Genomic DNA, 15,453 nt, shown 5'->3' on the forward strand with positions numbered 1-15,453 from the left:
ACTGTGGAATAAAGCTACAAATTAATAACAGACTTCTGAGCAAAAGTGGAAAAACCAGTCATCAGATTCATATGGAAAGGTAAGCAGCCCCAAACAGCAAAAATCATTTTGAAAAAGAACAAAGTTGGAGGACTCACACTTCCTGATTTTAAAACTTATTATAAATCCACAGTAATCAAAACAGCATGATACTTTCACAAAGACAGTCATATAGGCAAATGGAATAGAATTGAGAGTTCAGAAATAAACCCTCACCTTTGGCCAATTGATCTTTGACAAGGATGCCAAATCCACTCAGTGGGAGAAAGAATAGTTTCCTCAACAAACGGTTCTGCGAGAACTGGATAGCCATATGCAAGAGAATAAAAGAGGAGCTCTATCCCATACCATATACAAAAATTAACTCAAAATTGATGAAAGACCTAAATATAAGAACTAAAACTATAAAACTCCTATAAGAAAATATAGGGAAACATCTTCAGGACATTGTGTTAGGCAGTGGTTTTTAGACTTTACACAAAAAGCACAAGCAACAAAAGAAAAAATAGATAAATATGACTTCATCAAAATTAAATTCTTTTGTACATAAAAGGATTCTGTCAAAAAAGTAGAAAGACAACCTACAGAAAGAGAGAAAATATTTGGAAACAATGTATCTGACAAGTATTTAACAGCCAGAATATATGAAGAAAAAGGCAAACTACCCAGTTTTTAAAAATGGGAAGAAGACTAGAATAGACATTTCTCCAAAGATAAACAGACAATTGATAAATACATGAAAAGGTGTTCAACATCATTAGCTGTCAGGGAAATGCAAATCAAACCCACAATGAGATACCGTCTCACACCCAGTAGAATGGCTACTATATAAAAAGAAACAGACAGTTACAAGTATTGGAGAGTGTGTGGAGAAATAGGAACACTCATACATTGGTGGTAGGAATGTAAAATGGTACAGCCACTGTGGAAAACAATTTAGCTGTTAAGTATAGAATTAACTTAGAAAGTTAATTATAGAAAATTACATATAGAATTAACGTGTGACTTAACTATTCCACTTCTCAGTATATACCCAATTGGCATTGTTCATAATTGCCAAAAGGTAGACGCAGCCCAAGTGTCCATCAACAGATGAATGGACAAACAAACAACAACAACAAAATATATATGTATGTATGTATACACACATACACACACAGTGGACTTTTTTGGCTGTAAAAAGGAATGAATTTCTGATGCATGCTACAAAATGGATGAACTTTGGAGACATCAAGTTGACTGAAGTAAGCCAGACACAAAAGAACAAATATTGTATGATCTCGTTTATATGAAATAAGAATATGCAAATTCATCAAGTCAGAAACTAGAATACAGGTTAGCAGGGGCGAGGTGGGGGAGAGGAATGGGGAGTTAATGTTTAATTGGTATGCATTCTCTGTTGAGGCTGATGGAAATGTTGAGTCAATGGATGACAGCGATGGAGGCACATTTTGTGAATGTAATTAGCGCCAATGAACTATGTATTTGGAAAGGGATAAAAAAGGGAAACTTTAGGCTGTATATAAATTACCCCCCCCAAAAAAAATCCTATAAAACTGTACACCACAAAAAGTGAATCCTACTGTACACAGTAGGCCAAAGGTAATAGCATAATTATAATAATACTGTTTCATCAATTGTAACAAAAGTACCATACTAATGCAGAATGTTAATAATAGAAAAAATTGTGTGTGTGACAGGTGGGCCATTTGGGCATTCTGTACTTTCTGCATGATTTTTCTGTAAACTTATAACTGTGCTAATAGAAAATAATAATAAATAAAAACAATATATTACCTCATTGGCAGCATTGGATATATCCCCAGCAGGTATGATTTCCAAAGTCTTCTTTTTTATTTTCTCAGGTTAAATATTGGAGACATGACCATAAGGAAGAAAATGCTAGAAAAATACGAACAATTGGAAATCAGACATCAACAAAAATCACCAACTTAAAAGGTGGTGTACTGTATCATTTAGCTGTCAGAGCATATAATACTGCTGGGACTGGCCCCTCCAGTGTGATGGTCAACGTGACAACCAGAAAGCCACGTAAGGACAGATTTGCTCAGAAATGTTTTTAGGATTCATCAAACATATCCCCAGTTCATTTTCCCATCCCCACCTCCCAATGATCATTTGCATTCTAATTGGTATAATTATTTGGATTCAGATTTATCTTAGCATTTAACTGAACCTTTCTGAATACCATGCAAAATTCTCTGCTTCCGAGGACGGAAAGATAAATGTTTTTCTCCTCACCGGGAAGGGCTACTTCTTTTAGCTATAAATGTTAGGCAACGAACTGAATCTTTTTCCATTTGCAGTGCTATATCTCATCAGATTTTAGTGACCTTGAAGATACATATTAGTGCAATAGCCCATTAAATTGCCTCCACTCTCAAATTCTAGTAAGGAGATATTCCTCAGAATCCATTGAGACTTAATAATCTGTGACTTCGTATATCTTAATTTTTTTATAGCACCAAGTCAACCCCCTGGAAACATCATATGGAATTCATCAGACTCCAAAATTATCCTGAATTGGGATCAAGTAAAGGCCCTGGATAATGAGTCAGAAGTAAAAGGATACAAAGTGAGTAATAACTTTTTTTTGCAAAGGCACCTGACCCTGCTGTTAGTGGGGATGATTTCTTTACATGAATCACACAAATCGTGTTCTCACTTTCCCTAATGAAGCTCTCCCAGTCTCTTCAGAAATCTCTGCCTCAGGGTGGTTTGGTTTGAGTTTTAGAAATCGTCTGTAGCAACTGACCAGGATTTCAAGAATTGCCTAAATTTAGGCTCAGGCAGAGTTCATCAGGAATAATTAAAAACACTTTGGTTTTAAAAAAAAATCATTTCTATCATCAGCTTTGTTTTGTTCTTATCTTGGTTGTATTTTTTTAACCGACAACAGTAATTTCTGAATATTACTAATGGATAATCATTTTTTTCATATATCTTTATGGTTAGGGAATTTTAAATATGGAAAAAAAAGCAAGAATTTTTTTAGAAATTCATTTGCCTGATCCCAAAATGTTGACCTGTATTTCAAGAGGTAGAAAAGAAAATATATATAGCCTTGGTGCCACACTTAAAAGGAGATACAAACATCTTGGCAAGGTTTTCAGTTGTCTATTGCACCCTAACAAGCCAAAGCAAGTGGGCTGAAAAACAATAGTGTATTGGTGTTCATGATTTGGCAGTCTGGGCTAGGGCAAAATGGGCAGTTTTTCTAGGGCTGGAAGAATCAAGATTCTTCTTCAGGCACATGTCTGGATTCTCAGCTGGGATGGCTGGAAAAGCTGGATTCTGGCCAGGCACTGCTCTTGGCCCAGGCCTCTCCACTGGAGTAGCTTGGGCTTCCTCATAGCATGGCAATCTCAGGATGCTCGGACTTATTACTTACAGGTCCGATGGCTTCCAAGAGGGAGGAAGTGGAAGCTGCCAGTCTTCTTATAGGCTAAGGATATTACTCTCCCAGCTGCTAAAACAAATACCATACAATGGGTTGGCTTATCAACAGGTGTCTATTGGCTCACAGTTTCAGAGGCTAGAAGACTTGCTTCCTCCCAGGGTGGTGTCTTTGGGCTGATTGGCAATCTTTGGGGTTCCTTGGCTTTTCTATAACATAGCATTGTACATGGCATCGTCTGCTCTATCCTCTTCCGGGTTCTGTTTACTGCCAGCTTCTATATGCCCCCCAGGGCTTCCCTTTGTGTCTGACTTTCTCTCTACTTATAAAGGACTCCAGCAATCTGGATTAGAACACAACCTGATTCAGTTGGGCCACTCCTTAACTGAAGAAACACCTGGAAGAGCTCTTATTTATAATGAGTCCACAGCCACCAGAATGCAGACCAAGACCAAGATCATGTCCAAACGGGAATTCCCAGTGCAATCCACCACATTAAGGATGGAACTGGGTGCTATGAGGCCAACCCACATTCAAAGGGAGAGGAAATAGATTCCACCTCTTGACATGAGGGAAAGGAAGTGTGTGCTGGGAGGGAAGGAGCTGATGGCGGCCATCACAACTATAGCGGGTGTTGAGAAGACTGTGACCAGGAGGCTGAGGAATGAATAAAGGAACTGAGGATATTTAGCCAGAGGGAAAAAAAAGTTCTCAGAAGGATGGTAATCACTTCAAATATTTGAAGGACTGGTATAAGGAAGAGAGATTAGAATTATTCCTGAAGCTATAACTAATGAGTGAAACTGCATGGAGATAAATGGTGGCTCGGTTTTACTTTCTAGTAGCCAAAGCTTTTCAAAATCAGTCTTAGTTTCAAAGAGAGGTGGAAAATTCTCCATCACCAGTAGTAATCACATATTAGCTGGATTGCCACTTAGTAAGATTTTGGAAAAGGAAATATTGAGTGGGAAATTAGATTATATAGCATTTTGGACCCTTTCTACCTCTGGAATGTTTTGAGTAAATGACCAAAATAAGCATTTGAGAAACCATAGACATTAGGCTATACTGACAATGCTCTAGTCCTCCAGTAGTTCTGAATTATTAATCCTTATGAAAGAAAAAAATAAAATCTGCTAGTCAATTTTAATGAACCATCTTAGAATCTTCATTATAAAAGAAAGATGATAAAACCTAACCTATCATTTTTAAATGTTTTCAAGTAGGAAAGCTTGGAGGTCAAAACATTCAAGAGTCTTGGGAAATGTCTTTCTTCTACCACAAAATAAAGGGTAAATGAAAGAATTACAAAGACACACACCCACCAAGTAATATAAGTGGCTAATGCAGGCTGGGTGGAAGCTGAGGTCAAGTATAGAGTGGATGCTACTGTTAAAATGTGCAAACTGCTGCTCACCTCCTGCCCTTGTGAAAAAGTGGGCACAATACCCCAGATTCTCTAGTGTATCCAGAAATGGCTGAAAGGTACATTTTTATATGAAATCTTACAATTTTTAAATGTTGGCAACACATTCAATTTTGTTGTGTTGTGTTTTATTTTTAAACAGCATTTGAGGCAATGCAGTGGAAGCCAAACAAAACTGGTCTGCAGGCTGAATTAAGACAGCAGGCTGCCTGTTTGTGACATTTGTTTTGTGTAGAGATGCTGAGAGTAACATGGCACTGTCGTGAAGTGCTGCTTCAAAAGCACGGGTTGTTGGTAAAGTCAGAGCTGGCATTGGGAATTGGCAGAGTTGGTGGTAGAGCCCTGGGTAATGTAATTAGAGAGGAATCCAGAAGGCCTTCCATGCCGTGGACATTTTTTCCTTCATCCATGTAGCACAATGACTTACATTCCAATGGTAGAGAAATATTCCCTGAAAACTAAGCTACAGACCTTTCACCGGGTCCTCTTTAAACTTTTCTGGAAGGATTGTATAGTATAAACCACAAAGAATTAGGAGCCCTGTGTTCTGCTACCCTGTTTACCATGTAACTGAACTCTCTGGGACTGTGTTTTCTCTTTTATTAAATGAGAAATTTCTATCCTCTCCCTTTTCCTCCGAACCTTTGCCCATCTGTTTCTTCTCCCTGATATTTCCACCCCAGACTTCTATATCCTTAACCAGCACTCATCTTTCCCTGATGGCCAGAACTCCCTCTATTTATTACATTGTTTAAGGAGGTTTTTATCCTCTTGGATAACTATGGTTGGCTGATGACTTGTGAATCCCCAGACCGTGAGCCGAGGGCAGTGCCTCAATTGTCACCATTATTTCTCCTTCTAAGGATACATATGTTTAGGTTGCATTAGAATTGCACTCTCATTTCATAAATGCATAAATCAGTAACCTCTTAGAGTGAGATAGTTTATCTGATCTGTTTTATCCATGGCAAGAGAGGCAAGGCGTTGGGTAGGCTAGAAAATGAATGAGGGAGGAATTGAGTTAAAGAGAAGAAAGGAAAGAAGGCAAGAGTTAAGACACATTTCCAACTTGGTAGTTCAGACCCAGGCTAACGCTGCCCAGAATTTGATAACCACAGGAAAGAAATGTAGCCCTGACCTGGGCAGAGCAAATCAACCAAAGGAGAGAATTTTTATAAAAGAGAAAGAAATCCTTCCTCCCAGCTTCCAGTTTCACCCATTATAACACGCAGAGACAGCGCAATAAAAATGCAGAAAGCTCTAGGAGTCTCTGGGAAGCCACACAAGTTCCATGGATGAACCTTTAACTAGGTTTTAAGCTCAAGTACGCTGAAATAAAATTGAAGGTCAGAGAGCCACCTAAAGTATTTCAGGCAGCTAGGCAAAGAGTTAGCTCAGTGATAGATCCCAGAGATGTAGCCAAACCCCTTCATTTTACAGATGTGAAAACTGAACCGTGTTGAGTCAAGTGTCTTGGAGGGCCCTCGGCTTTCACAGGGTGGGCAGGGAGCAGGGATCAGTATGTAAGCTCAGGTTTGCTTCAGTGAACAGGATCTAGAAGATTACAGGCATTTTTAGATGAAAAATTGGGTGCTGATTATTATTTAGTCACCAATTCTTTGTACTGCTGCCCCCTCTCACAAACTGTCAGATGAGCTGGTCTCGGTAGCATCTCTGCAGGACGACCCTTCTTATATTTTGTTTAACCTCAGCAGACAGTTTTCCAGACATCTGTAAAACTCATTTGAGCAGGACAGAATTCAGCAGTGTGGTAGAACATAGCAGATCAAGACAAACGCAGGAGCATTTGACCTCCCAGAAAAGACCTGCTTGGTTGGAATTCTATTTGGAGAAACATTGTTATATCTTATCAAAGTAAAATGCAACGTTGGAACAAAGTAAAACTGGAGAACCCTGGAACGTTTTTCCGATCCAAGCAGCAGACCTGGTGATGTAACCGATTTAAGTCACAGATTTAGACGTTTTTTCCATATATGGTTTTTCACGTTGGTCTTGTACCTCTAGGCTATCTCTATGAATAATATAGTGGCATCCCCATATTGGGAATTCTGCATCTAAGGAAGAGTCGCTAATGGATGGGTGTCAAGTGTGTGAAATGCTGCAGAAACCACATGTGTGACAGTAGAAGAAAGAGGAGACAGTAGGAAAGGGGCTTTCCAAGTTCTTGATTTCCAACTCAATCACTCCCCTTCCTAGGGCTGAGATTGGAGGAACCAGACTTTCTACACCTCCCTAGTTAGAGCCAAAGGACCCCATTGTAACTGGCTACAGATACTAAATAGCTACACACGCATGTAAATGTTTAGGGGATATATAATTCAAATATGTGTATGTGTGTATAGGACTAAAGCTAGGTTGAGTTTATTAACTATAAAAAGACAAGTTGGTTTTCTCCCTAAAGCAGGAAAGAATTAAGAATTATTGAGTGAAAAAAAAATGAGAAACCTTGGCACATAAATGAGGGTTTAATTATATATTGCTTTGTTTTTATGTTTTGGTTTTGTTTGTTTGGTTTTTACACTACAGAAATTAAGACAATCTAATTTTCCCAGGTATGTGTGTGCATTTTGGGGCAGGTGGGGGATGATCCCACCTGTGATATTTCCAGAAGCGCTCCCTAATGCCTCTTTCACAGGTGGGATTCTAGGCTGAGTAAAATGTGCATCTGTTTACAAGTGTTCTTTGATAGAGAATTTAACTCATTAAAAATGGCTATTGTGTATATTAGACTTTCTCCTTCAGTAATTCACTTTCCCTGCTAAATACTGCAGGGGTTTGTGTGTAGGTTTGTTTATTTTTGTTTTTCCATCTAAACTGTCTGGATTGATGGGGTTTCTATTTCTATAGACCATCTCAGTAAGGAGTTGACTTCAGAAAGTTTGAAGTCCTGAACTTTCTGTCAGCCCAAGTCCTCAGGCTACTTTATGATATCAAAGCTAACTAAAAAGAGAACATCTTGTCTGCGTACCACAGACTCAACTGCATACAGAGCCAGGGAGGTAATAAAAATGAGTCTACTTGGGCTCAGTTCATTTAACAAATACTGTTAAAACACACACACAGACATGTGTGTGTCAAGCACTGTCCTAATTCATTTCAACTTCATGATAGCCCTAGGAGATAGGTATAATTATTAGCTCCACTTAGGGAACAGGATATGCAAAGGTCCAGAGCACACACCAATGTAACACTATAGGGAGTGGTGGGGACTATGGCAAACTGCAGGGCCGGTGATTGTCCAAAATGGGCAGTGGCTTCTTAGCTCCAGGCAGTTGTTACCAGATAGGAATGTAGACTACTGTGGCCATATCTTCCAGTTCTTTTCAATATAACCCAAAACTATGAATTTTTTAATGTACTATTTATTGGTGTTTAAATATTGACATCTAATTCAAAAAAATTTTATTAAACATTATGAGGGCCAAAGAACATATGGCTGTGGTCCATAGGTCCCGGTTTTCTCCTGTCTAACTCCCTTATCTTGCATTCATGGAAATATAGACCAGAGAGGGAAGCCACTTGTCATGGTCACATAGGTGGTGACAAAGCCAATCTTAGTTAAGGACATAGGCTCAGGAGCCAGCAGCCTCAGTTTGAAGGCTGAGTCCACCCCCATGTGGTGGTGGGATTCTGGGCAAGTTGCTTAATATCTCCAGGCCTCAGTTTCTGCATCTTTGAAATCAGAATAACAGTGTCTACCTTAAGAGGTAATCCAAGTAAGCATTTAAAACCCATAGTGTTCAGCTGGGTAGTAACGTTCACTATTGTTCACTGCTGTTCTCAGTATTCCCACTATCCCTCTCTTTCCCCTTGACCCCTGGCTTATATGAAATGCAAGCACAGTCTTCGAGTCAATCAGGTGAACCAAGAGTTTGATGTAAATAAAGGGTTTTCAGGCCTTTCTTTAGGTTCCACTGCAGTGCCTAATATTACAAGACTGATAAGCAGTACTGATGAAAGGGCTGCTTTTTCCTGGAAGTGTTTCTTTTGGATTTATATTTGAAACTAGTTGAATTTGCCGTGCTCTGGCAAGGACCAGAGGTAAATCAAAGAAGCAATTTATTCCTCAAAGCCAGATGTGACCTTGCATCACATCAACCAGCCCATTCTCCTGAAGGGTGGTGATGAGAAGCTTCGAGGCTCCTGAATGTGCCCGAGGATTTATTTGAGCCTGATCATTAGGAAGGGGAGGCAGAATCTGATAAAGTTGATGCTCCTAAGAAGGAGGTGGTGGGACTGGGGTGCTTATGAATCTCTCCACCTTAAGGAAATTGTGTTTTCCATCTTGTATTAGACCAACATAAATTAAGGTGATGAAATGCCAATGAACAAATGGGATGTAAACCATTCTGAGAGAATTTTATAAATTTCACTTGTGTTTGGTTTTGTCCTGCGATACAAGAGTGACCTTATATTTTTAACCTCGATGTTTCAGAATTTATAGGTGGGTCTTAGAAGAGGATTAACTAATCCTGCGGTTCTCAAAGTGTAGTCCCAAACCAGCCGCCTCAGGGCTATCTGGGAACTTGTAAGAAATGCAGGATCTCGGGTTCCACACCACACCTATCAAATCGGAAATTCTGATGGTGGGGCCTGGCCATCACTGCTTTAACAAGCCCTCCCTGTGATTTGGATGCACTCTTAAGTTTGAGAACCATTGATTCCTAATCCATGATTACACCCCAGGATGCACATTAACATCACCTGAGGATCTTTTAAAAAGTACCAAAATCTGGGCCAGTCAGAGGGGCTGGGGGGCACTAAAGCAGGGTTTCTCAACTACTGACATTTTGAGCCAAATAATTCTTTGTTGTGGGTCTGTGCCGTGCACTGGGATGTTTAGCAGCATCCTTGGCCTGTATCCACTAGATGCAAATAGCATCTATTGCAATGTCCAAAAATGTGAGCAGACATTGCCAATCCCCCCTGGGGTACAAACCCCCTCCTCCTCCTTGAGAACCACAGGCCTGGAGCATCAGTATTTTTACAAGCTCCCAAGAGGGTTCTAATATGCTGCCAGGGCTGGGAACCACTGATCTTATCCAACCCTGTCTTATTATTGAGAGGGGAAAATACAGAAGTGGCTATAGTGGTTTAAGAATGTGGATTTGGAAGTTCTCACCCTGTCACCAGCTCTGTGACATCTCTGGACATCAGTTTCCTCACCTGTAAAAAGGGCTAGTGATACCTGCCTTGTAGGATTGTAGTGATAATTAAATATGGTGACACAGATAAAAAGCCCAGCCCATAGTAAGCACTCAGAAAATGTGTGCTGGATAGTTTCCATTTTTACTATTACTGCTATATCCAGCAACGTAGATGCGCTATTCCAGGAACACACATACATGTTGTGTTCCTCACTGGAGCTGATGCCAATCAGAGCAGGTGGTCTCAGGCAGGTGAATTTGTTTTCAGGAGAGCTACTTGGCCACCTCATCAAGTGAATCATCAGCCCAAAGTCTGAGCCCAGTCAGGGCCAAGGAGGTAAACAAAGAAGCATATGGAACTGTTGCAAGCTACAGACCTTTCTGGAGGCGCAGGGATTGCCCCTGAACGTCCCTTCTTCTCTATGTAGCTCAAGAAGTGGCCCCAGGAGGAAGAAGAGAGGGGTTACAGCTCTCCCTGTTCTGAAATGCCCTTTCTCCAAAATGCTCATGATAATTATAACCTGGAGGGCTTGCCTTGTGCTTCCAACCTTTGCCAAGTATGTTTCTATCTCTTGTTCCTTTTGAGGCTTCATAGATACTATTTCTTACATCTTCCTTTGAGTCTTTGTGCATTCTTGAAAACAACCCAGAAATGTAGTATTGTTATCCCCATTTGATAGTCAAGGGAACCAAGGCTCAGAGAGGTGAAGTAAGTGATTTCTGGTCACACAGCGGCCAAGTCTACTCTGATGCCAAAGCCTCTCATGCATATCTGAGTTTTGCGCGTCCTTAAGAAAGTATTAATTTTTCCCGTCTTTCCAAATGTGTGCATGGTGCCTCAGAGAGGTTAGATCAGGCCACATGCATTGCACGTTAGTAGAAACATGCTGCTTCGCCACAAGCTGCAGTGTGCTTGAAAACTCTTTCCTCCCGATGAAATGGCAGCCACAGACATGGCTCACCCCATCGATGCAGCTTCCAAATGTGTGTGGACGCCTGACAGTCTCAGCGTCCCTGCATTTCACAGGTGCCCAGAGGTGAAAAGGAATGAAGACCCCATTGTTGGGGTCTTTGTGAGGACAGCAGGTGACACCTGTTCTTTCTGTATTGGAAGGTATTGTACAGATGGAACAGACAAAGCAGCACGTCTGTCATTGAAACAAATAAAACATCAGTGGAGCTGGCTTTGCCTTTTGATGAAGATTACATAATAGTAATTAAGCCATTCAGCGATGGAGGAGATGGCAGCAGCAGTGAACAAATTCGAATTCCAAAGATATCAAGTAAGAATGTGCTTTTCTCCCTTCTCTCTGCCTGCCTTATCTTAGCCTTCCAGGTGAGGCAGGGCTTGAAAGAAATGAAGACCACAAAGGAAGATTTAAAATGAAAATGGGCACTACCCTCCCCTTCCCTCAGACAACTGATGTTTGCTGATCATAAGCAGTTTCATCCACAAACACAGAGTGACCAGCTTTGACTGATTTAAATCAGTTGCCAGACAAAACCCAGATTAAAACATTCCAAACTCAGTCAGGAGGGTGTGTACATCTCCAGAACCCCAAAATTATAGCTTAAAAGTTAAAAGCATGACTCACTTGGCAGGAACAAGCAAAAGAAGTCTTGAAAACTACTAGAGCAGTTTGTCTCCAGCGAAACAATATAATTCAATGCCTTTAGCTGAAAATATTTTGAACTTGACACTGTTTATTTTGAACTGTGTGTAACATATGTACTTAAATGCATATGTCTATATTTAGTCAGCTTATCTTTGCAAATATTGTTGAACAATGAGTTACAGTATTCTTTCTTGAGCAGATCGTGTTTTTCAACTGTTATTTTTGCTAATATCTCAGCAGCGTATTATTTTTCAGATGAGGAAAGGGCCTATTATGTCTTGCTGATACCAAGTTATAGGAGGGCATCCGCTAAGTAAAGATAATTGCACCTACAAAATTTAGATGCTCCAATCAAAATAGAAAAATTTCATTGGTCATTTCACCCTTCCCCTAAATTGCCTTTCGTGTAATTGGGATTAAATAAATGTTCGTTAATGTTAGCAAACAGAACAGAATTTCAGATAGGTAGCTGAGACTTCATAGTACCAGGCTCCAGAAGTTTGGGTGTGATTGACAAGTTTTTCTAGATGGAGTTTATATTTACCACATCTTTTTTATTGCATGCAGACACTAGAGTCATTTTTGTATTTCACAAACTGTAAATTGGATTTGGATTCTACACCTTGCTAAACAAGTGCTCTAATTTCTCTTGAAAAGAAGCCAGACTTATGGTGAGATGTGGAAGTAATCTGCAGGCCACAAAAACACAAGATTGACGTTTATTTGGGGGTTTATTTATCTCACTTTGTTAAAGTCTGAAATCCTTCTTTCTTATCAGTGCAAGGGTTGTTTTTTCAGTCTGACTGATGATTCTCATTTTCATTCATTATAAAAATAGCTATTAGGCAATTAGACTGGCTTAGATACTCGAAGAGAAGGATGTAGCTGAGAGCTACTCCCTTAAGAGTTTTTGTTATTTTGTTCAAAGAGATCTTACAATGTTGATGAAACCCTGAATGATAGTTGGAAGCCTCTTGCTATGAAAAATAAAAGACGCATAAGAAAAAGTTTAAAAATGAGGGAGATTATGTTGTGTGGAGAGGAGGGTTATCCTTAGGCAGACATGGATCTGCATCCCAATTCAGCCATTTGCTAGTTGGCTGACCTTGGATCAGGTACCTTACCTCTCTGAGCCACAATTTCCTCCTCTGTTAAATGGGGTAGTGACAATGCCTGATCTTCATAGGGTTTTTTTAAGAACTAAGTGACATGCTAATCTATGCAACAGCTAGAGTAGTGATTATTATTTTACTGCATCATTGATATATCATAATATTTATCAGTGTTGCTACTACTGATACCGAAGTTTCTTCTCACCTTCAACGTGGGCCTCCTCATTTTAAAAATGCTTACTTAAACTAAGGTCAAGAGGTCCCATAACCTGCTTCCAGGTTCATGGCTAAGAAGTCATGGAACTAATACTATAAAGTCATTAAGATCTGAGCATTTCTGGGAGAACCCAACTAGTTCTGCTGTTTCAAAAAGCCCCGAGGCCCCTCTTTTTGTAGCCAGGACCACAGGCCATTTTGAGTGACTTTTTTTCTCTCTTTTCAGATGCCTACGCAAGAGGATCCGGAGCTTCCACTTCAAATGCATGCACGCTGTCAGCCATCAGTACAATAATGATTTCCCTCACAGCTAGGTCCAGTTTATGACAAAAGTTATCTAAGGACTTGCTGTTTATAATATAAGCAACATTTAGCTAGTTGTTTTGAAGACACCCAGTACTAAGTAATATTGTTGTTCAAGTACATCTTATTACTGGAAAAAAATGTTTTTTGCTTCTTTAGGAATGGCATTATACAGTACTTCCTCAAAGCAAATCTAGCTTTGTCTGAAGTTTCTTTGGAAACTCTGCAATGCACTGAAAACATCTGTAATATGATGTTACCAAAGCAGTTTACATATGTCCTTATATGCATATTTTTTATTATATATTTAGTGTTTTATAGAATTTTTTAAAGTTAACATATGATATAGATATTAATTTTTTCCTCAGCTGTAAAATGCTCTGGGCAACACAATCATACACTTATGATTTGAAAATATTTCCTTTAAAGACAGAGTTTGAAACTCATCTTGGTAAATAAATTGCAAATTACTTGCACAGTTTTGCAGGGATGTGGTGGCAGAACAGCTGAAGACTTGGCCTGTAGCTCAAGGCCATGGATGTAAATGGTTCCTTTGACAGTTAATGCATTGAATCAAGTCCTTCTGACATGTAGAATATATGTTCCCACCCTGTTGTGAATGTTCTTGTCCAGCCCACCTTGAGATAGTTGCAGGAATGGCTGCAATCTCAAAATCTAAACTCGCTGCCCAAGAGGCACCCTGTGCAATACTCCCTTCCCTGGATTTAGCATTGTACGGTAAGACTTTCTTTTCACTCAACTAAGTTAGCATTGTCTTCGTAGTAGCATTATCTTAGGCATTAAATTCAAAGGTACATATCCTGTAGTAACATCGATCGAAAGTTACTATAGTCAACCAAGTCTTTCAGAGGATAAAAGATAATTTTAGTATCTTTAAATGTATCTGTTTTTGAATGTACATTTGAAAAAACAAATTCTCTGTTGATGGATTCATGATTTCTTTACAAAGTTTCTGATATATAATACATGTATCTCTTTAATAATAGAGCCCTTTTGAATCAAAACCATGTATGGAGTTTGGCATATTTCTCCTATTTCAGCAAATAGTTGCCACAACGAGTTTTTTTAATATGACTCTGTAAAAGATTTTTAGTACAATTGTATGGTATCTTGATGATTCTCCTGTTTTTGCAATAGGTAGCCTAGTTGCTTTATAAGCTTTACCTTCTAAGTCTTGAAATCACACATTGGAAAATGACAATATCAACAAAACTGTATTCTTATGAAAAGAACCATTTGTTATGAAGGGGGAGGTTTTATAAGCTGACACTAGTGAACAGTGACTATAAAAGGCAATGAAATTTTCTATAAAAATTTGCACACGTAAGCACGCTGCCACCTTTTCTTCTTTCTCAAAAAAGCTCAGATTTGCCTGTAATTTGTCATCTTTGCTTACACATAAGATAACTTTTCAACCTTCTGGCTATACTTATTCAATAAAGTCATAATCAGGATTCCACTTGTATAAAAATTAGGGTGTTAACCAGAAAAAAATATTGTCAGTATTTCAAGCTGTGTTCCTTTCTTAGTTTGATATGGTTACTTCTATGTTAAAGTAAAATAAAATTTAAAACCACAAGCAAAAAAAAAAAAAAAATCAACAAAATAATAAAATGAATGAAAAAAAATTGACACCCTAGGTAGTTCCCAATCCCAGTGTAAATGATATTTATCAGTGGTCTAGCAGATGTAATCTTTTTTTAAAGGTATTGTTAATAAATATTCTGTCATTTGTAAAGATACTTGTCTTTTGGGAGCATTTTTCCTGCCTGCCTATCAGGGAATTTGAGCCTAGTTATAATTTGGGATCTTGGAGGGACTCAAAAGTCTCTGGCCATGACCCAAAGCTAGAGGACCCCGAGCTGTTCCTTTGGAATGATACCCTGAAGAAGACATTTCAAATCCTCTTTGGAAGCAGAGAGGGTTAAATCCACAAATAGATGTCCAAGATCAAACTTGAATATTTTCCTCTTGGTTAGTTCAGTCTTTAGTGTAATTAATCTAATTTTATCTGTTGTGTTTTTTTTTTTTAAGTTTCCCCCATTCCTATTGCAAAAAGGATAAAATCTAAACCTGAGGATGTAAGGCCTTGTTTACTCTAACAACCTAACTTTGTATCCAGCCACACCGAGCC

At 39.0% G+C, this 15,453-nt stretch overlaps 1 protein-coding gene across 5 annotated transcripts in view; it reads left to right on the forward strand.

Moving 5' to 3' along the window:
- CNTN4 (contactin 4) overlaps window positions 1-14,962 on the forward strand; it is an 824,548-nt gene extending 809,586 nt beyond the window's left edge. For all 5 annotated transcript variants that reach the window (XM_037800525.1, XM_037800543.1, XM_037800528.1 and 2 more), the window contains 4 exons: window positions 1,905-2,091; window positions 2,523-2,635; window positions 11,166-11,334; window positions 13,222-14,962. In XM_037800525.1, the coding sequence (XP_037656453.1) occupies window positions 1,905-2,091; window positions 2,523-2,635; window positions 11,166-11,334; window positions 13,222-13,322 (570 nt within the window). In that variant the 3' untranslated portion in view covers window positions 13,323-14,962. The remainder of the gene's footprint in view (window positions 1-1,904; window positions 2,092-2,522; window positions 2,636-11,165; window positions 11,335-13,221) is intronic.
- The last annotated feature ends 491 nt before the right edge of the window (window positions 14,963-15,453 follow it).

This window comes from Choloepus didactylus, chromosome 1, assembly GCF_015220235.1.
Source record: "Choloepus didactylus isolate mChoDid1 chromosome 1, mChoDid1.pri, whole genome shotgun sequence".
Taxonomy (NCBI): Eukaryota; Metazoa; Chordata; class Mammalia; order Pilosa; family Megalonychidae; genus Choloepus; species Choloepus didactylus.